Source organism: Lates calcarifer, linkage group LG10, assembly GCF_001640805.2.
Source record: "Lates calcarifer isolate ASB-BC8 linkage group LG10, TLL_Latcal_v3, whole genome shotgun sequence".
Classification (NCBI taxonomy): domain Eukaryota; kingdom Metazoa; phylum Chordata; class Actinopteri; family Centropomidae; genus Lates; species Lates calcarifer.
Genome location: NC_066842.1, coordinates 4,453,144 through 4,474,544, shown reverse-complemented (window position 1 = coordinate 4,474,544; position 21,401 = coordinate 4,453,144). Strand labels below are relative to the sequence as shown.

Genomic DNA, 21,401 nt, shown 5'->3' with positions numbered 1-21,401 from the left:
CCATCATACCAAGCCACCACCGCTGTGACGTTTCTGTGCAGAGATCAGCTGTCAGGGTGGAGAGTATAGCTTGAATAACAAATACGATTCTTGTCTTCAGAGACATAATTTAACTGTATGGTCAAAATTAAAGGACACACTCATTCAGATCCACATGTGTGTGTACCTGCCAACTGGACAACTAGACATTTCTTTCTTTTTCTACTCTCCTGCTCCAACACATCAACATACAGACACACCACATACGTACTCATTGCCCCCTAACCCTGCTGCCCGGACACAAGAGGACCATTAATTCTGAGTGTGTGTCCACGCGTGTACACATGTTCCTTGTGCCTAGGTGTGTATGTCGATGTGTCTGGTGGGCAGTTAGAGGAAGGGGGCCTTGTGTTTTCTTAGGGACTGAGCAGAGCGGGGCCCCCGCAGCACCACCTTCCCCAGTCCATTCATCCAGCATCCCCTCCCCCCCCTCCCCTCGGTAAAAGGAGATCTTTGTGTGTTTGCGCTAGTGAAGCAGCCCCAGTCAGTCCCAGTGTTCCCAGAGGAATACAATGAATGGGAGCATTTTGTCCCACTCTATAACCTCCACCACCACCACTCCCCCCACTCCTCTCTTCTTCTTCTTCTTTTTTTTTTTTTAGCGACTCGGACACACAGACTCGTTTTTCTTCTCTCTTCATTCTCTTTTCTGTGTGTCACAAGACGTCAGGACACTTGTCTGTGTGTGTGTGTGTGTGTGTGTGTGTGTGTGTATGAGAATACCCTGAACTCCTAGTGTGTGTGTGTGTGTGTGTGTGTCTGTGTGTTTTAGGAGTATGACCTAAACAATGTTGTCTGAAGAGCTGGTCAGGTGATGAACACATGTAACTGCACGTGGACTGAACAAAGCAAACTGTGGATAATACAGATGTTTGATGCATTGATGTGGCAAACACACACACACACACACACACACACACACATATATATACACACATAACCTAATTTTAAACTTGACCTTAAAACCAAGTCATAGGCCTCAAACAGCCCTTTGATGAATGAAGACCAACCAAAATTTCCAGAAATGTCCAAAAGACAAAACCACAGATACACATACACAACTCTTTTCTTTTGAGGGATTTGAGTTGACTGAATTAGTTGTTTTAGCCACAATCTAATTCTACAATTTGATTTCACAAAATATCTCCCCTCCAAAGAAGTAAACATCGGATTTGTTCTCACAAGGACAGAGCATGAACACACAAATACAGGACCAGTCCTCTCAGAAATTATGTTCATGTTGAGTAAGTTTGAAGTTACCTGATTTATGCCCAGTAAGTATCAAACGTAAACTTTAGTCTCACTTATCTTAACCAGGTAGCTTTAGATAACCACGCAGCAATATCCGAGACAGAATATTGTGTGAATAAAGGAAATGTAAATCTGCTGTCACTGAGTGTAATCGTAGGGTTTTCTAGAAATCATCTGGTATTGAAGTTCTGTTTTATGTTTTATCAAATATCTATAATATCAATAGATGGTGAAAAAAAAAGTGAAATCTTCAGGTTGCTCATTTTGACCAACAGTCCAATTTGCACAACAAACAATAAAAACCAGTAAATCTTCACATTTAAGAGGCAGGAATTGTTTTGTTTTTTTTGTGCTAAATGCTTGATTGATTAATTTTCTGTTGATCTTCTTATTGATCAACTAATTACTTCAGCTCCTCAGCAAACAGAGACATGTCGGGAACAGCCCTGTTTGTCTCGCTCTCTTTACTCAGTCATGCTCTTTGAACCTCCTCGCCACAAACCCTTTGACCCGGTCTCACACACACCATAAACATCTCAGAGGACGGTCATCTTATTCGACTAATTCAGCAATGTAACCACGCAGTACAAACACGGAGAAATACTGTTACCACACAACATGCTGATTGTGTAAATTTGGGCGCTAATGATGAACTGTCCCAGGAGGACTGAGGGAGGGGGTGTGTGTGTGTGTGGTTAATGAATTGGTAGTAAAGGAGATGAATGGAGGTAGACGGTATTGAATGGAGGAGGGAAATGGAAAGAGAAGGAGGGAGGTGTCAACAAGCGTTCATGTCAAAGAGCAACAAGAGAAAGAAAAGATGAAAACGAAGGGAGAGATGGAAGAAAGGATTAATGAAACCTAAACATGGTAAAATGTCTCATTTTTCTGCATAACTTATTTAAAAAGTGAAAGTTTTGTCAGCTGACAATGTGTCCTCTCCTCAACCCAAACAACCAGCGACACCTAATCTGCATTTTAATTTTTAGCACCTTTAACATCTTTGAAAACCTGAAACATCAGCTCAACTTTCAGACAGGAACTTTAACAAGCAGAGAGCACGAGAAAGACAAGAGAGGGAAACATGACGGGGAAAGAGACAAACAATTTTACAACACGGAAAAAAACGAGAGAAAAGGATGAGATAAAGGGAGAGATGGAAGGGAAGAGAGTGAGGCAGTCCGGTGGTTAAGACAGCCAGCCTTAATAGATTCCCGCAGGCTCATCTTTGATATGCTCTCTTCAGTTGGAGCCCACAGTGCCTTAACTCAGTCGAACCCACAGTTTTTAAGAGTCTTTCAAGCCGACATGAAAGGCAGCCGTTAGCCTCTCTGTTGTTTTAAAGGCATTTTGCTTTACATTTTTACACTTGTCTCTCAAGAACGTTCGTCTTTATTTGTTGTTTGGTCTCCGTTCTTTAACTGTCTCTCTTCAACTCTGCTGATCATTTAATTCTTCGAGTCATGATCATGATTTTTCATACCTTTGTCTGTTTTCATTCTTTTTTGTCTCTTTCCATCTCTCTTGCATTCTTTCTTTTCTCTTTTATCTTTTTTTTTCTTGGCTTCTTTCCTTTTTTACTCCCTTTATATTTCTCCACCTTCCATTCATTTTCCCTTTTCCAATTATTCTGTTTTCCATCTTTGCTCTCTTTCTCTTTGACCTTCCTCACGTCTGTTGCTTTCTTTTCTTCCTCCATCTTTTCTTCATTTCCTTTATCTCCTTTTATGACAGTCCTTCCTTTCTGTCTGTCTTTCCACCCTTCCATTTTTTCCGAAGGCATTTTCCATTTTTCTTCAGTTTTTGCTGGTTCCATCTTTCTTTTTTTGTCTTTTTTTCTGTTTTTGTCTTCTGTGGTGTGTGAGTGGTTGTGAATTTGCCTATTTATATCCGGTTTTATATAAAGATTTCCAACATCTCTCTGTGTGTCTCTCTCTCAGGTCCAGGGTCACATGCCTCCTCTGATGATCCCAGTGTTTCCTCACGACCAGCGGTCCTTGGCTGCTGCTGCTGCTGCACAGCAAGGCTTCCTCTTCCCACCGGGCATGTCCTACAAGCCAGGTACACACACACCCACCCCACCCCACCTACACGAACACACATGTACACTGAACAATTACCCAAGACAGATTACACACTGGTGAGTGTTAAGGAAATGTATGTTTTCTGGATAAACATTCAACCCCCGCCTCCCCCAAATAAAAGCTCCATGACTCTCTTGTCAACTAAAAAAGAAACAGCAGGTCTCTCTCTCTCTCTCCCTCTTAGACACACACACATGCACACAAACACTGGGATCCCAGTCTATGTTAATGAGGTGTGTCAGGTGAGGAATGTTCTGGGAATGAGCGAAGAGATTTACAAGCCCTGCTTGTTCACGTCAGGAACAATACATTGGACACAGCTAGGACTGGAATGTCTCTTTTATGGCGTGCTGAAAACATGTCAGTTGCACAACACATCTGCAACATGGAATTTCACACTTTCTCACACACAGACACACACTCGCTCACATGCACCCACGCTCAAGCGTGTTCTCCTGGTGCTCGCAGACCCAACAATGCAACACGTAAGTTCCCAACAAACACACATGAAACACAAAGGATGGTGTGAATGTTGCATGTTTCAGCCACAACAAAACACTTGACAACACACCTACACACAGAAACACACACTTGAAGTACACGGTCTTCTTACAGCAGGATCCTCAGCGCCACCTGCTTTCTTCCTCTCTGCTCGTCCTTCACACATTCCTTTCTTCCATGCATTCCTCCAGGTGCTCGCCCGACGTCGCCCAGCACTGACCCTCCATGCTTCATTCAGAATAATCCATGTGTATTCCTACTGCGTGAGCGTGCACTCCCACGGGGGTGTAAAGAAAGGCAGAAATGAGGGAGAGGATTAAAAAGCCATTATTGTACACTCTCCTTTGACTTTGGCCTGTTTTCAACAAAGGCTCGGACATGGAAAGCCTTTTAGGGACAAACAGCAGGGGTTATACACGCCACTCGTATATGAATTTATGACTGCATCCCAATGAGGGAGCTCCGCATTTGAACTCCGCTCGCCCTGGTCTCAAGTACCCATGTGTACCGACAATGAGCGTTATTAACCTTCGGATAAAACACTTGTGACCCTTTGTGTTTCGTTTCACATGAATAAAAACATGAGAGGAGCAAGGAAAGAAACAAAGAGCGAGACAGAGACAGACAGACAGACAGACAGACAGACAGAGGCTGGCCGAAAGTAAAAAGCAGGTTAGTTCTTGTGCAGAAATCTGTTCCCACCTCTCTCTACAATATGTGTTGTTTTTGTTGTTCAGCAGGTGAGAATTACCCCATGCAGTTCATTCCATCTACAATGGCAGCTGCAGCAGCATCTGGACTCAGCCCATTACAACTACAGGTAAGACTAAAACACCTGGTCTCCTGGAAGTCAATCAAAATCAGCACCGCGCATCTTAACAAAACCAAAACTTTCTGCATGGATAGATTGCACCAGAGGAGTTATATAATTGGGGTAAACCGACCCTTTAAATGAAACTGCGCAAAAACAGTGAGTAATGTCTCCCTACCACAAAAACTCACATGTTGGGAACAAGAGCAGAAGCAGACACTTTGACAATGAAGTGGTGAAAAGTTAAGGGTGTAGAGGTTGGTGTGCATGTGTGAGCTTCACCTAGATTCACTTCTCAACTCACAAAAACTTTGCACTCAGGAAGAAAGTGGCTTTAAAAAAAACAAATTGGGGCAAAACTTTTTCACATTCAGTCATGACTAAAACCACAAATTGCTTTTGTTGTCAAAGAGATTACTCCCACCTAAGCCAAAATTGTTTTACTTAAACCTTATGTTGTTGTTGTCATAGTGTTAGAAAAACAAAAAAGTGGTCACATAATTTAGTTAGTGACTGTGTGAGAGTCAAGTCTTGCAAAGCAAACTAAAGAAGTGCCTCTTCAATATCTATGATGATAACTCGAGTGAGTGTTTCACAACCAAATAAACAACTTGCAGCAGAGACAGAGTTTCAGAACAGCAGCAAGAACAAAGACAAAGCTATAAGGGTGAGATGGTTTGTACACTGAGAAAGTACATATGACTGTAATCCTGAGGGTGTAACCAGCAGGTCAGAGCCTAAGACAATTGTACAGCAGTGGGAAGATAAATAGAAGAGACAGTGAGGATAAGGAACATTGGCAAAGTAAATGAAACTCCTATTCATTCTAACCTCGCCCTGAGTTCAAGTGGGAAAAAAAACTGTAACATTTTCATAAAATAAAAGATTTTTTAAAGCTTCCTATCTATTGCTAACTCAAATTACACAATGGTGATTTAATGTATACTCGGTGCATGAAACCTTTTATAGTTTACCTGTGAGATCTGGAGGCCAAGGATATTGTGAAACACGTCTGGTGGATTTTACCTTCAAAAAACAGTTGCAGTAGAAAAGAAAGACGAGGTATTTTTCATAAGATGTGATAGCCATCATGACTGCAGAGTTAAATAAGCTGGTGTCACTGACAGAAGGTCCAACTTCAACAACAGAAGACCAAAGAAAGGACTGTCACACTGTGTGATTGACAGGTGATCTCTGGAAAGTGCAGATATTCAGCTACAGTTAAACAAAGTTAAGCTGCCACTAACCACCGCTACTAGCATCATTTATTTCTTCACTTTTCTTCTTTGCACAATCAACCAATATTCTCAGCTGCTCCATGTTGCAGTATATGTTCATAGATACACCAAAGCACCCACAGGAGCAAAATGAATGGGAAATACAAATGGAAGCTGGAGGAGGCCCAGCCTGCATTAATCAGCTCAGATCACAGGCTTATTTCTTAATGAATTTTAATGGAGTTCACTTTTTTTTCTCCCTTCAATAAAACAGCATGACGCGTTGGTTAAACATGGAGCTCTATAGGCTGACGCTAACATGCTAGCCCGCTTATCTGCTCCCCGTCAGCTGTGTCAAACAAAAGCTGTTATGATGAATCACAGAGGAATTCCGCCCCACCAGCACAACACCTGGCCCGGGCAATTCATCAAATATTTTATTGCTGCTTGACACCTGTGGTTTGAGAATAGCACTTATCCATAATGGTTATCATAGAACATATTTGCAAAGAGAAAAAAAAGTGAAACAAAATAGAAGAAAAGAAAAATGAAATCTTTACTCCCTAAAGGCGGTTTGGAATTTCACAACACGACCCCGTCACCCCTCCTGCTGTACCTACAATCACAGGAAAGAACAAAAGCCCTCAAAAGCTTTTTCACTGGCAAACAATATTGCTTCATCATGTCAGTCGTTGCCATAGCATGGCTTTTGGATGTTATAAGAATCCTTATCTCAGTTTATCCATTTTGTATTGTGGTTTTTTGCTTATCGGAGCCCTCATTAGCCGCTATTGACTTAGCAAAGCGCCGTGCTGCGCTGAGGGGATTGGAGTCTCGGCGCAGCCTATCTCCACTCTTGGCTTTGAAATTATCAAAAGAGCCGTACGGTGAGTGAGAGGTAAGAGGATGAATAATGTCGGAGATGCAAAACTCATTCACATTTAAACACTGCCTGAGACGAGGAGAATGAGAGGAACCTGAATGAAAGAGGAAGCTTCTCATCACGGCGTCGGCTGAAATTGAGTAGGAGACTGGGAAAAAGGAGGAAGACAGAGAGCGTGGGGAAGTGTTTATGAGAGAAAAAAAAGGGGCGATTATCGAAGGAATTTTTGTGAGACGGAGGCGCTGGCTTCCAGCACATGTTTGGACATTGTTTTGACAACAATGCCTACGCCAAAAGCAATGATGATGAGATTTATGAGTTGTACTTGCTGAGATATGTATCTTCATCCCAGAAATTTTGCAGTAGCACTCTTTCTATTATGGTTCAGTAGCACTTGCAGTGTTGCAGCAAATAGAACAGAATTTATCTGGGATGGACACATTAAAAACACTCGCATGTTGTTCTGCTGTCCAGTCCAACAGCACTGTAATAAATACTGTGAGGTTGATACGGTTTAGTTTCTTGAAGTGAATCAATATTGTTTGTATGTTTTCCCTCAGGAAATTTGTCAGTAATTAAACCTTTACTTCTTCTTTTCTGTTTTTCACAACGTTGGAACATATTGCTTTGATTAATTACCATACAGAAAGTTTCAGTCTGACAGATTCTGATGCATATTGTGTCATGATCAATTTAGTTACTGTGTATTTCTCCATATAGTCGAATGTAGCACCTTGTTTATTGTCATTTCTTCTCATGTCTTTATTTCCATATCTGCCACACGATGCTGCAGGAAACCCTGATTTAAAAAAACTAACATGATTCTGACATAACAAATGTAACACATCTAATGAGTAGAACAGAAACATGTATTTCATCCTGCACTATCTTAAGCCCTTTGGCCTGCATGTAGCCATTGCGGTTACGCTGTAGTGCCACAGCGGCTCTCTCTCTCTTTCTCAGCTCTGGCTCTGCTTTCTTTATGGGCTCTGCCTTTGGGAGGTGAGGGACAAGGACAGCACTGAAAACCTGTTTTCTCACAGTGATTGTGAGTGGATGTTTCTCACCCGGAGCCTCACTAACACACTTCTGCTAACTTCTCATCACTCCTTCACCTTGCATGAAAACTATCTCAGACCTTTGACTTCAGTCTTGGTGCTCTGACTCTGTGTTGTTTGCTGTGTGAGCTCCAAAAGCACTGGTGTGCTCATTAAATATATAAAAAAATGTATCAGACAAGCACTTACAGAATGCAGCATGGAATGTGCATTAAGCTGCAAGGTGAGGTAAACAGTGATTTATGTCGCTGGATGCATTTATGAGTCATTGAGTTAATAATCATTTGTAATCAGTAGAGTGTATTTTTCTTTGCTACTTGTTAAGCTAATGACTTTTCCTTTTGGTGAGTCAGTCAAGTGGGATTTAAACAAGGCGCTACTGTAAAGTCTTCTGTAACGTCTTGGCAAGGCAGTCGACAGCACACACTGAGATCTTGTCTGTTTTTAAGTGTTTTTTAGTTATTAGTCTCAGTTCTGCTTCACTTCACAATGGCCTTAACTCCAGTGTGTGAAACTGTGCATTAGTTTATAAAAAAAGCATTGTAAATACACAATTACACCGTGTTAGTTCTACATCAGCAGTCTCCTCTGCTGCATACTCTTCAGCAAGTACACACCAGCTGGTATCAACTCCTTTTAATGCCAGAACTGTGCTCAGTACAGGATGGACAGATGTTGTAGCCAGACTGCTCCAGATGTTTTAAAGTTGAGCCCTGTAGGAATCTTTCAGACAGCTGGCTGGCACTGATGGTCAAGCAGGCATAAGCTGGCACACAGAAAGCATATTCTCAAACAGGGCAAATGAACCTCTCGAAATCTTTGGAGAAGCCGGTAAATGTTCAGAAAGTATCGGCAAGAATTGATCATTTCTTTTGTTTTATGCCTTCATTGCCTGAAGAGAAAAAAGTTGGGGGAGCAAAAGGAGGATAACAGATATTTGGCAAAAGCTGCCCCCATTGTGCATAACCCCTCATGACCTGACCTGACAATTTTGATAGAACAAATGTCGTGCTATCAGCGTGGGAACTTGATCAGGCCAATTGTTTCCAGAGCCTCGGCGTAGACCCCTTCACAAACAGTGGATTCCTGCTGAAGAAAGGCCCCCTTTGTGCACGGCTAATGCGAGGGAAATACAGTTGCTTAGCAGACATTCTTGTTGAAATCATAAGACATCTCTCTCTGTCTGTTTCTGTGTTTGGTCTTTTTCTTTTTCTGTGTCTAAGGAGTGGAGACAAAAGGTGAGGAACAAACTTTTGTGCCTCAGAGTCAGGATTTCTGACCTCATTGCCAACATACATTAATTAGACCAGAGCAGCTTCCTCCACCGTAAGAGGAGGACAATGACTGGAAGGCAATCAGATCTGGTTTTTCTTGACTTAAAAAACTAAGTATTTGCTCCATGAAAAAGAACTGGAAATGAGATAATGGTTGTCTTTATGCAGCCTGTCTCTCTGTGTATCTTTTTCACTGTCTTGGATGCAGCTAAGCCTCCCAGTGCAACATTTACTCTCCATCCTCTGTGCGGGCCAGCTCAGTGGCAGTCGATCTATCTCACCCTCTTCCTCTTCCTCCTCCCCCTACGAACCTGCTGAAAAAGACAAAACCTCATTTGTTTTGTGTACTCCTGAGATCGATAGCAGCTCGACACTAAAAGAGGCCAGCTAAAGGGATTCTCCACTCAGTCCTAATGGGACAGGCCGGCCTGAGCACACAGGAGGCTGTTGGCAGGCTACGATACACTGGTCCAGACAGCTCTGCCCACACCCAGACCACTACAACACCACCTCCTCTTTGCTTTCTTAAAGCTTACGCCAAAGGAAGCCAAGGCTAAATCTGCTGGTGATCAGGAGGATCAAAAATGACAGACGAATCATTTGGATTTCAGTCAAATTAGCACTAACATCCAAAGGCCTGTCAGATAGTTCGGACAGCTGAGGCGCGGCTCAAGGCCCTCTTTGTCAATTTGTAATTTAGGAAATTGCGGCATTGTCTTCCCTTGGGGGTTGACTGAATGGCAAGAGCTCTACTTGGGGTTGTTTATGCTGCACATTGGTCTCCCCAGTCACCAATCAATCTCAGAGAAGGGAAAAAAGGTAAAAGCTCTTATTCTCAGCCTTTTGTTTGTTCAACAGTTCCCTTTTCTTATTTGGAATTGCTGACGGAATCGCTGCTAACAGCACAATAGCCGTGGGTGTGTTTGCAGAAAAATACCCTATATGTGTGTGTGTGTGTGTGTGTGTGTGTTTGTGCAGGCGCGGGTGTGAGATTTTAACTGTGTGTTTTACCTCAAAGACTCGTGTGTCTGCCTCAGCTCCTGCTCCCCTTAGAGCTGTAAGAATATCAGGCATCACCAGAAGTAACTCTGCGGTCGGCTTGATTGACGCGAGAGGCCTCACCACCAGCCATTCAAGGCACATTCTTACAGGGATCTCATATCGCCAGGGGTTGGCCCGAGCACTCCCGGTGCCTTCCAAGGAAAATAAGCGGCGTGACATCAGGGCTTTGTTTCAATGGCGAGGCCCCTTCTGTTTGTGTTTAATATCGCTCCGAGAGAAGTGGAAAGAGGGCCAGCCAATTTCTCTGGGCCCCGACCGCTGAGCCTGGTGCTTCGGCGGTGAAGCGACGGTGGTCTCGAGTGTCTGCAGCGCAGCACTCTCTATCCCCCTTTCTCTCTCTCTCTCTCCTTTCTCTGTTGCTCTCTCTTCGCTTTTGGATCTCGGGTCCCAGGAGACTTTGCAGTTTTGACTATTGGGAAATCAAATCTCACAACACTGGGGGCCTTTTAGGCTGAAGGGGCAGAAGAGTAAAAACAGAGCGAGAAGGAAACAGAGATGGAAAAGGAGATGGGGGAGAAGATGTGAGGAATGATTCTGGAGCAAAACTGAGAGACAGAAGAAAGAGGAAGAGAGTCAGAGGGAGATCAAAGGAGAGGAGGACAAAAGAAAGACAGAAACGTAGAAGGAAGGGGAGAGTATAGATGAGGTGAGAGTAATGAAAAATGAGAGGAAAGTAGGAAAGCAGAAAAGAAAGAGAGGAGGGAGTCTTAAGTGAAGGCCAGCCACGTCTGGGTGGTTTTCCTGAGGACAGGCTCTTTGATACTCCAGCACTCACACTCCAATGCATTTAGACAGGGGTTGACAGTGGTTTCAGGCAGCGGTTTGTCTGGCCAGCTAGCTTTGATTTAGAAGACCCTGGACTGTGGGCTGAGTATTTGACTCTTTGATTTTTGTTAAGTACCTTGGATGGAAAATCTGTGCCTTTTTTTTTTTTTTTTTTTTGTTCTTGCTACATTTAATGTTTTCATCTCAACCCTGAGGGCAGATTGCTTATACTTTCCAAGTCTTTTATTTTAAGTTTTCTATTATTTTTATATTATTTTCAAGTGATTTTCACATGCCTAAGATGTAATTGCAATTTAACTACACCTACTTAAATATGACTGCACACTATTGTCTTTGTTTTGGATGAGAATCCGTGAAGAAACTCAGCTGTCTGTTAATGCTAATGCAAGGACTAACCATATATGACAAGATTAGTCTCAAGTGTTTTTTGAGACTCATAAAGTATTGTTTGCCATCCTAATTTGATTTGATTTTATTTGACTATTACCGTTTAAAATTATAGCTGTGCTGTAAAAGCCAAAGCTTAAAAAAAGGTTAAATTGCCAGGATAACAAAAAAGGGTCATGTGGCTTTTTTCCATTGTGGTTCACATTGTTATAAGAAAAATAAAGGAAACCAGTCTTTTACTGTTAGTGATACTGAGCCAGGCATTGTCTGAAAAGCTTATTCCATTACTTACTGTGCATTCTCATGTTTGTGCAGAACTGAGTAATAGATACCCCATTTTGTCAATAGTCAATATTAAACTTAAGGAGGATTCAAGCAAAGTATTCAGAAGTTTCTTTAGCTATTATCTGGATTTATTTCTAGATGCAAATCGATGCACAAGCTGCTCCCAGCATCTGTTGAAAGAATAACTGTCAAAGATGGATTGTAGATAATTTAAAATGAAAATGTTTTGCTGGAATGCCTCCCTGATAAATACTCGCCCCCTCAACACAAATCTTCCATTTGTGTGGGACACTCCTGTCAAATTCAGATCTAGGTGTGTATGTGTGTGTGTACATGCACATCTGTTTCCATATTAGTTCTGTGTGTGTTTGGCTCACACACACACACCCGTCAAACCCTTAGAAGATGCGAGCAGTACCAGGGAGAGGATACAGCACACAACAACACACAACAGGATCAGTGGTGTGGAAGGGAAGGGAAAGGGAGGGGGGCATAGAAAAAGAGAGGAGAGAGAATGAAAGAGGAAAGCCACTGACTAGCTGCTGGCGAGCAATGTTAATAGCCTGTCGGTTTTGCTGGTTTTCTTCCCTTTTTGCAGCAGCTGTATGCAGCCCAACTGGCAAGCATGCAGATCTCACCAGGAGCCAAGATGGCTCCCCTCCCGCAGGCTCCCAACTCCTCCGGTCCCCTCTCCCCCTCCGCCCTGAAGAGCGAGAAGCGAGCATCCAGTCCTGTTGCTCAGATTAAGGTGAGCCCATCATTGCAAATGATTTCGTACAGAAACACAGACTTGTTGAAATGATTCAACAGGATATGCAAAAAGTAAGTGGACACATTTGTGATTGATAACATCGCAGTTCAGGAAACGGGTTAATGTTTTAATGAAGACAACAGCACCATGGAGAGAATTTGACGACACTGAAGAAACAAGCAACCGGGAATTGAACAAATGTGTAAGGGATATGGTCTATATGGGAAAAACAGTGTCTCTATGGTGGATGAAGTAAGACAATATGATAGGACAAAGGAAAGAGTGAGTTCAGAATGTGAATGATAGGATAGGAAAACACACCAGCATCATGGTGATGATGAAGTCAAAGTGAGAGGTTGGAAATTTGGAAGTTTCTGAAACATCGATCTGCGCATGACCCTGTACTCTTCACCGTCAATTAGAAACAGCTTATTTAAAAGTCACACACTGATACGCACACACAAACTGACACTGGCGCTGGCTGCTGTTTGGCAGGAGCCCAGACCCCTTCAGTGGAGAGAGCGTACGCCTCATCTTTACTCGACGACGAGGCAGTAATGGAAGCCATGTGTGTGTGTGGGGCACAGCTGCAAGCGGCGTCACAATAGACCGGCGTCAGAGCTCACCACACTCAAACAGTAGTGCTGTGCCCTCCAATCTCCCCACCCTCTGCTCACCCCCGCACATGCTCAGTCCACCCCCACCACCACCACCCCTCACTTTGGCATGCCACCCGCAGCCTTCCCTCCCTCTACTGAGCCGTCCTAGGCTCCTTCTCTTCTCAACACCTCCCTCCGCTGAAGCTCAGCTCCAAATTAGCTCCATGTTCATTAAGCTTTTGCTGCCAACACAAGTCAGGCTGCGTTGACGTGCAGGATTTACTTCTTGTCACTACTCCTCCTTTTCCTAGGATTCCTTATGTGGATGTACTGTGGTCATGAACCTCTGATTAGAAATAAAGAACTCAAACAAAGGTGCCATTGTTTAGATAAGAAGGTACGCTACAACTTTTTTCCCCTGTCAAGTTCAAAGAAGTTAGCTGTGGAATTCATTTATTGAAGAGCTACAAGCTGATAGGGACGACTGATCAGTCAGCAGCAGCATCACTAAAGCACTGAAAGCACTTCAAGTGATACTTGGGACAAAATTGAAAATCAGTGGCTGTGGTCAGTTTTTCTTTGTCACTGCTTTAACCTGATGTAAATTTAATTTTAACAGACTCTGCTGATGTCTGTTAATGAAGCAGCTATTTGTTTTAAATAGTCTTGACTCATTACAGCCACTGGATGAATCAGGGGTGTATCATGCACCCACACACGAGGCTCGTGTATGTGCATCCTTGTGTCCATATGAGATACTTACAAAAAATGGGGATCACTCTTGAAAACATTGTTCCATAACGCAACTGGTGGCCAACTCCACATGGGTATAAGCACTTCTCAGCGGTGCTGGAATACAAACAGGACCACATACTAACGCACAGCTTCTTTCAGTTACATTCTGACACATTTCCATTAAAACAGGAGGAAGGATCCACACAGCCACTGAACCTCTCAGCCAGACCCAAGACAGCCGAGGCTCTTCGCTCCCCGACGTCCCCGACACAGAGCCTGTTCCCCGGAAACAAGACCAGCCCCACGGGCATGGGCAAGGGCCGCATCCCCAGCCCCATCCCCAGCATGGGCAGGAACACCTCTCTCGGTAGGCGACAAACACGTACACGCACTTTAACACCAGTGTTTAATTTACCACTGGGTAGACAGGATGGGCCACCCAGACCACTGCTGCTCTGCCCTAGAAGAAGTACATTAGCATTGGCTTTACTGACATGTTCAATAAGAATCACAGGGTCTAAATGCCGCTTCACCATGCCAAGACAAAATTCTGAGGGGGAAACACTGACGCACTCCACACATACAGCACATGCTCCCTCGCACACAAACAAACACTCATACACTTTCATACACCACCGTATTGTTCACATCTGTACTGTACATCCATCCAGAGCAAACACGTCCTCACTCCAGTGTAAAACTGTTCTTCCCTTCAACCGGAAAAACAAAAACATCACCCACCCAAAACACCTCCCTCCCTCCCCGCCACACACAGACAAACCAAGCAGCGTTGCATGCGCCTGATAGACTGCAGACACCTCAACCCCACGAGGAGACCTGTGTGTGAGTATTTGTGTGTGTGTGTTTGTGTTTTACAGGAGTCCAAAGCCCTGTATTTAGCCCCAATGAAAACCCCAGCAGCGGAAGCAGTGAAACCCAGCACACGTTATTTGGTTTTTAAGAGCTTCCTCACATCATTGTCTGCCCGCGCTAGACCTTTTATGCCCCTACCTCTGCTATCTGTTATTAAGGCCAATCCAAACCCTCTCATTATATCCCCCCAGAAAACAATTTCACCAGCTCCTCTGGAGTGGCTTTGAGGACGCGTCGCTTGTGTTGCCTGCAAAGTTATTTTTTGCCCATTTCAACGGCCACCCAAGCATACAGTGCTTCCTACTTGTCTGCTAATTAAACGAGGAGGGCGACGGAAACTTTGCGTCCTTTTATTTATTTTTTTTCTTCATTCTTCAAATGTGCATCGGCTTCAGAAGTGTGAAGCACGTAAACAAGGGGGAGGAGATTCTGTCGTGTTTAGACACAAGTGGACTGGAAAACAACTTGAGCAACATTTGGGCCCAATAAGAGATTGGAAAAATCCCATTTTTTATACAGATGTTTAAATGTTTTTTATGAAGCCATTGTGAATTTTTTTGGTTTTCAGCACTTATGCTTTGTTTTCAAAGCTTGATAGTGTTTATGAAGGAGCATGGAATCACATACAAGCACCAAGGTTTAGAGTTATGCATCAGCATCAGACTCTAAACCCTCTGGTTTATTCAAAACTGACAAATAAAAAGTACTTGCAAATCAGAATTTAAAAACCAGTCACTATGCAAATGAACTCTTTGAGAACTGTTTTCTATCAGGTTCTCTGTGATGGCTAAAACCTCGAGAACCATTTTCTCGTACTTGTTTTGTCACCTTAAACACAGCATGACTTTATCTTCAGTTCTTTTCTTTTCAGTCATCATACCTTCTAAACTGTTTGGTTAAGATTATGGAAAGATGCCAGAGAGCCATAAAAACTGACTTATATTGCGAGCTTTAATATCAGATAAATATCAGTCCAGAATTTCCTCTGTCGGAAAAAGTGGTGTCCCATCAGAATTTAGCAATATTTGAATCAGAGTATGATGACAGCTGTGAAGTTGTGTTACCAGGCTATTGTCAGACAAATGTGGTCAAACCACTTGTGTTTTCCTGTGATGGCAGCCAAAGTGACATCCAGTTTTTCCCATCCTCTCCCCTCCCAGACATCCTGTCCAGCCTCAACTCCACAGCGCTGTTCGGGGACCAGGACGCAGTGATGAAGGCCATCCAAGAGGCCAGGAGCATGAGGGAGCAGATCCAGAGAGAGCAGCTCCACCAACAGCAGCAGCAGCAGCAGTCGGGACACCAGAGCCTGGAGGCCAAACTGTCGGCCCTCAGCAGCATGAGCCTCAACAACGGCAACAAGGTTAGAGGGGGCAGACAGGTCACATGTAACCACATAAGATGCACAGACATACTTCACTGATAAGGTCTATAAGAATCACATGGTTAAATGCAGTTTTCAAAGGCATTTCTCTCATGTGAAGAAAGAATTCTGATTGAAACACTCACACTCACACACACAAACACAAATGCTACATATAGTACATTCTGTACTTACCCAAGTACTGTACCTTATGATCAGCTTTTAAAATAGGATCTATAATAAGGTTGAAAGCACCTGGATCAGGTAACACTGCAAAATACAGTGCAGGAACACCTGAGAAACTGTCTTACTCTAAGAGAAGCACAGACCTCTGTCAGGGTTTTTATTGACATGTGAACAGTACCAGAGCATGCAGAGTTAATGTGGTGAGAAAAGAAGGGAGAGGATTTATTTTGCATTCATCCCTGTACAGTATTCACACACACACACACACACACACACCTCTGCAGAACTCTGCGCTTCTGTGTCACATTTTCTCCACTATTTCATTGGCTGGCTGTTCAAGGTTTGTGCTCAGCTCGCGCATGAGTCTGAAGAATATTCATGGACGATATTTGGTGTCGTTTGGCTCGGGCTGCTGTTCTTGAGAACTTCTCTTTTCTCCTCTCATCTCCACGGCCACCCAGAAGCCAACAGCTTTGAAGAGGGAGCAGCTGGGCCAATGACAAGTGATGGTTTTGGCGTGTGAGTGTGTTTGTGTGCCTGCCTTGACTGAGACTGAGTGGGTGTTTTTTTGGAGAGGAGATGGTGTTAACATTAGTGTGTGTGTGTGTGTGTGTGTGTGTGTGTGTGCCCGCGTGCATAATGGAGTCCAGCTCTCCACTTGCCCTGGAGGGGGGATCCCGGCCTCAGGGTTTTAGCCCAATTAAAGGGCCTTTCTCAGGGAAGGGACCTCCCCCCTCTCTCCATGCTCACCTCTCCCCCCCACCCCCCAAGCTCATCTCTCCCCCCGTGGGCTGAGGGAGACAGGGCCTTTGTACCAGGATCTCATATCCAGAGGGAAATCCATATTCCAAAACATCTTCAATCAGTCTGATCAGCCAGTCACAGATTCCACGGATCAGACATTCAGTAAAATAGGGAACATGATTAGACCGGCTCTCCTGCGCAATTGATCCCATGTTGCTTGCGAGGATGAGGAGAAAGAGGAGGAGAGGAACTCATGAATATTTTAGGGGTGGAGACTTTGAACCCACCAACCCCAAGTAGGTCATGATTGGTGCACTCTGAGGATGGGCTGTTTTGAATTTTTTGGACTTGTTTGCTTTGCATCTTCAGGAGGAAAACATCCAAAATCTGGCAAAATATATCTCTGCTGTACTTACCCTCAGTCCCAAGTTGATTTTTTTTATAAGTCATTATACTAGTAAACACTGAGAAGCTCATAAATATAAATTATACAACAGCCTATACTAATAAATTGTTTATTAAGATTTAATGTGAGTTGTCTGCTGCAGGTCCAGCAAAAAAAATCCCAGCAATGTTCCCAAATAAGTTTGTGCTTAAAAGAGCTTTTTGAAAAAAAAAAAAAAAAAAAAAAAAAAAAGTTTGAAATGATCACAGATTAAGGTGAGTGTATTGCAGGGAGAGCCCAACACACTCTATATTTTCCAACTTTATAAGAACAAAACCAAAGCAATGCAGTAATTTGGTTTATAGCTCCATGCCTCCTAATAAAAAGCTCATTTGGAAAGTCTCAAAGTAATTGTTTCCGGTTCGAGGACGACAGCAGGCCTTGGTGTTTGTTGTCAGTTTGTTATTCGTTACCTAACAACAGCAGCTCAAAGACTCTCTCTCTTAGCTTTAAATACATAATTTTTTCTTTGGGACGGAGAATTTTTTTGTGTGTGTTTTTTTTTCTAAAGCTCTCTAAGGCTTTGCTCTGTCTTAAACAATTCATGGATGGAACTTGCTGGATACTGAGAGTGTGACTCACCCGTTCCACCTCGGGAGGCAGCGAGACCAGCTCTTTTTCTTTACCTTGGATTTGTGTGTTGTTTTCTGTTCATCGAATAAATTTGTTACTCAAATCCTCCCCTTTGAAACTTTGAAGCTGTGCCCGAGCCTTTTTGTTTTACGACATTGTACTAGCACAGCATATTCGGCCTCTTTGGAGGGAATGAGACAACTGCTGTAAATGGTATTTCAGTGTAACGTCGAATGTTGAGCTATTTATTGCCTGTGCTGATTCGACTCAAAGGGAGTCGTCGTGGTGACGTCTGAGTGTGTGTTTGTGTTTATTTCGCTTTCTGTTTGTGTATTTTTGTCCCGCAGCATTCATTTCAAGCATAGACGACAGACATTTCTCTAAGAGCTGAAAGTGATCCTTGGCTGCTTTGTGTGTGTGTGTGTGTGTGCGTGTGTGTCCTGGCTCTGCACTGGCCTTGGCCATGTTAATGTCATTATAGCTGGTGTACAGACGAGAGGCCTGGCCAGTTAGTGGCATTGTTGAGTATCACCTTACGCTTACGTTGCTTCCAGCTGGCCTGCGGCTGCCAAAGCTCACTGAAATAGCCACTGTGTATGACTGTGTGGGTGTGTGCATGCATGTATGTGTCTGTGTGTGTTTGTGTGTGTGCTCAAAAGACTTTTTTTTTTTTCATCTAAACAGCCACAAAACACTCCCTAAACCCACTTAAAGGAAAACATCAAGTTTCTGAGAGGTTGGCACGTTACTCAGCTTCCATGTCTTGGATGAAAACACAGAAATCAACCATGTGTCCACGGTGGATTGTTCACTGTAACTCATTAAAGCAGAAAGTGATAACATGTAGAGGTTCTAAATCGGCATGGTGAGCTGTCTGGAAAGCGTGACAGTTTTGCATAGGGGACCGGTCAAGTTTACATGAAATGTGATAGAAAAATAATACACTGCTTTAAACCATGAGGGACTACTGTTCCTGTTTCCACAGGAGGTGGACATGGTGGGTGATGGCAGACTGAGTGCAGGTAAATCTACAGGCCACATAAGAAGGAAAAGTTTTTTTTATTGTTCCAAGATCTGTTTTCCTGCTTTGGATGAAGGCTGGTTGTGCACACGATCACTCAACAGCTGATTCCAAATTATAACGACGGGGACACATGGATTTTTTTTTTTTTTTTTAGTACCTGTGTGAAAACCTGCTTTATTCCTCTAAAGCTGTCAGCAGATCCTTCAGCAGCTCCACAGAAATTTTAAATAAAATATATAGATTTATATACAACATGCCTACACTTGTTAAAATACACACTATTTGTTAATCATAATCTATTTATTTAATATAGATTTGTTCAATAAATTGTTTAGAAATAGTTCTCATTTGCTCAGTAGACCTCACACATTGTTTTTTGAACAGTCACATTCCTCTCAGACCACGTTTTGTCAGGACATGTTTATTTTAACTTTCGAACAGTTTTGAAGTTTACCAGATCTCCGAATCTCCAAGTCTTTAATTTAATGTGGCCCATTACAGAGAAGTGTCTTTTGTCTGTACCCTTGTTGAATAAAGTTGGTCGGCATGCTTGCAGTTTCTGTTGGAGGAGCAGAGTAAGTCTGGGAGGAGGAGAGGAGGGAGGAAATGGTTGTATAGACGTTTATATTGGCTCCGCTGGTGAGTTTGGTCTTTGTAGGAAGCGAGCCTGTGAAACCGACAGCTCAGACGGTTCCAAGTCTTGATTAAAGGTCGACGTAATGTTGCTGTATTTGAAGCCTGAATGATATACATTATAATAATGTATACTACAAAGCTGAGTCTGGCACCTGCAAATAGACTGTTGAGTGTCTACTTCTTCGGGATTGGAGCCTCGAGGGGTGGAGGGCTGGTGGAGGGCTGTTAAGGGCTATGAATAGGAGGAATGGTGAAAAGGAGAAGGAGGGGAGGAGAAGAAAAAACAGCAACGGGGCTGAGTGACAGCTCTATCGGCACACAGCGAAGTCTGGAGAAGGAAGGGGAGAAAGAAAGATGAGGAAAATAGGAGGAGAGAGGGAACGCTGGGAGGAGGAGGAGGAGGAGGAGGGGGTCTGCTGAGGAGGTTGCCAAACTTGATTGGTCCGGGAGGAGACAGTAAACGGTTGCGGGTCAGTTGGAGGCAGGCCGTGCTGGCGGTAGGCGAGTTGTAACTGTGGTAATGAGCTCAATACGGTGCAGATTTAAAAAAAAAAAAAAAAAAAAAAAAAAAAAAAACAGTTAAGTTTAGAGCGTCGCCCTAGCAACAGTGGAGAGACGCAAACGCCAAGACAAGGAGAGACCAGGCGGAACAAAAAGAGTCGGGTGTCTCTTAAATTTAGAAATATACATTCAGCAGCAATATTGGGCTCCAGACCCAGTGAAAGGAATAGTGTGTTAAAAATACTGTGGTGGCACAGATGTGATTGGGTCTCTGCAGTGCTTGTTTGTTCAGATTAAAGTGAACGCTCCTCTTTTCTGCTGTTTCTGTGACTTAACTTGATTTTTTTTTTTTTTTTTTTTTGTCTCCAATCTCGTTCTTCTGCTTGGTTTAATTTATGTTTGCTGCTGCACACGTCCTTCATTGTGTCTAATTAATTTAGTCAACTTGTCTGCTTCCAAGTCAAGTGCTCTTTTTGCTCCAAATCAGAGCTGGATTGAATAGTAATGTAATATCAGGCAATGCAATGGGTGAGTCTTGCTGTGTCAAAGCCACTGAGATACAGCGGTGCCGGATAAAAGTTTATCCTTCATCGTTACTGCCTGAGTATCAGCACTGACATTGACTGGTTTTGAACAGGTAGAAGAGGAGGAGCGTCATCCAACAGCATATACAATACAGATGGAGTCACATGAAAGAGAAAGTCTACAGTACAATGCTGCTCCAAAAGGCAGCCGTCCAGCATCAAACCAGCGGCTGCACGAGCCAAACCTATTTCAATCTTGACTAAACAAAGCAAAGACAGCTCCTTATTGCATTTGCCACAAGAACTTTCAAGTAGACCAAAGTAGACCAACCGCAGGGAGTATTTGCAAATTTTGACCCAGGTCTGCTGTTAATCTGTAGTTTGGATCGGTCCACCTCTATTGATGCTGTCCTAGTCCATTTTCCAAAACCCTAACTCTACTCTGCATTAGTTTTCCATCGGTCTCCTCCCATTTACCAGCAATATTCATACGTCTCTAACTACTTGTGATGTTTAGAAATTGTGCTCCACAGCGCTGCAGAGCATCTATGCAGAATTCAGAGAGTTATAAATCTACTTTATGATAACTTTTAGTGGTGGACTACCAAACTTTGCCTCACTTCCAGAAGTCTGAAAGCATCATGAGGAGCTTAGACCGCTTTCCCCGGGCTATTGTTTACCACTGCAAGCTTAAAAAGGACTTCTCAGTGGACTGCAGACCTTATTCTTGTCTCTGGACTAGTTTTCCATTCCACTCCTCTTCCTTTTTCTTTTGCTCTCTCTATCTCCCCCTCTGTCATTCCCTCTTT

At 43.2% G+C, this 21,401-nt stretch overlaps 1 protein-coding gene across 4 annotated transcripts in view; it reads left to right on the top strand.

The window, feature by feature from the left end:
• Nucleotides 1-21,401, top strand: part of LOC108894912 (transcription factor SOX-6) — a 99,593-nt gene that overhangs the window by 69,208 nt on the left and 8,984 nt on the right. For 3 of the 4 annotated variants that reach the window (XM_018693540.2, XM_018693537.2, XM_018693538.2), the window contains 5 exons: nucleotides 3,231-3,351; nucleotides 4,613-4,695; nucleotides 12,237-12,386; nucleotides 13,913-14,090; nucleotides 15,757-15,959. In XM_018693540.2, coding sequence (XP_018549056.1) covers nucleotides 3,231-3,351; nucleotides 4,613-4,695; nucleotides 12,237-12,386; nucleotides 13,913-14,090; nucleotides 15,757-15,959 — 735 coding nt within the window. The remainder of the gene's footprint in view (nucleotides 1-3,230; nucleotides 3,352-4,612; nucleotides 4,696-12,236; nucleotides 12,387-13,912; nucleotides 14,091-15,756; nucleotides 15,960-21,401) is intronic. The other variant, XM_018693541.2, reaches the window with a different exon arrangement.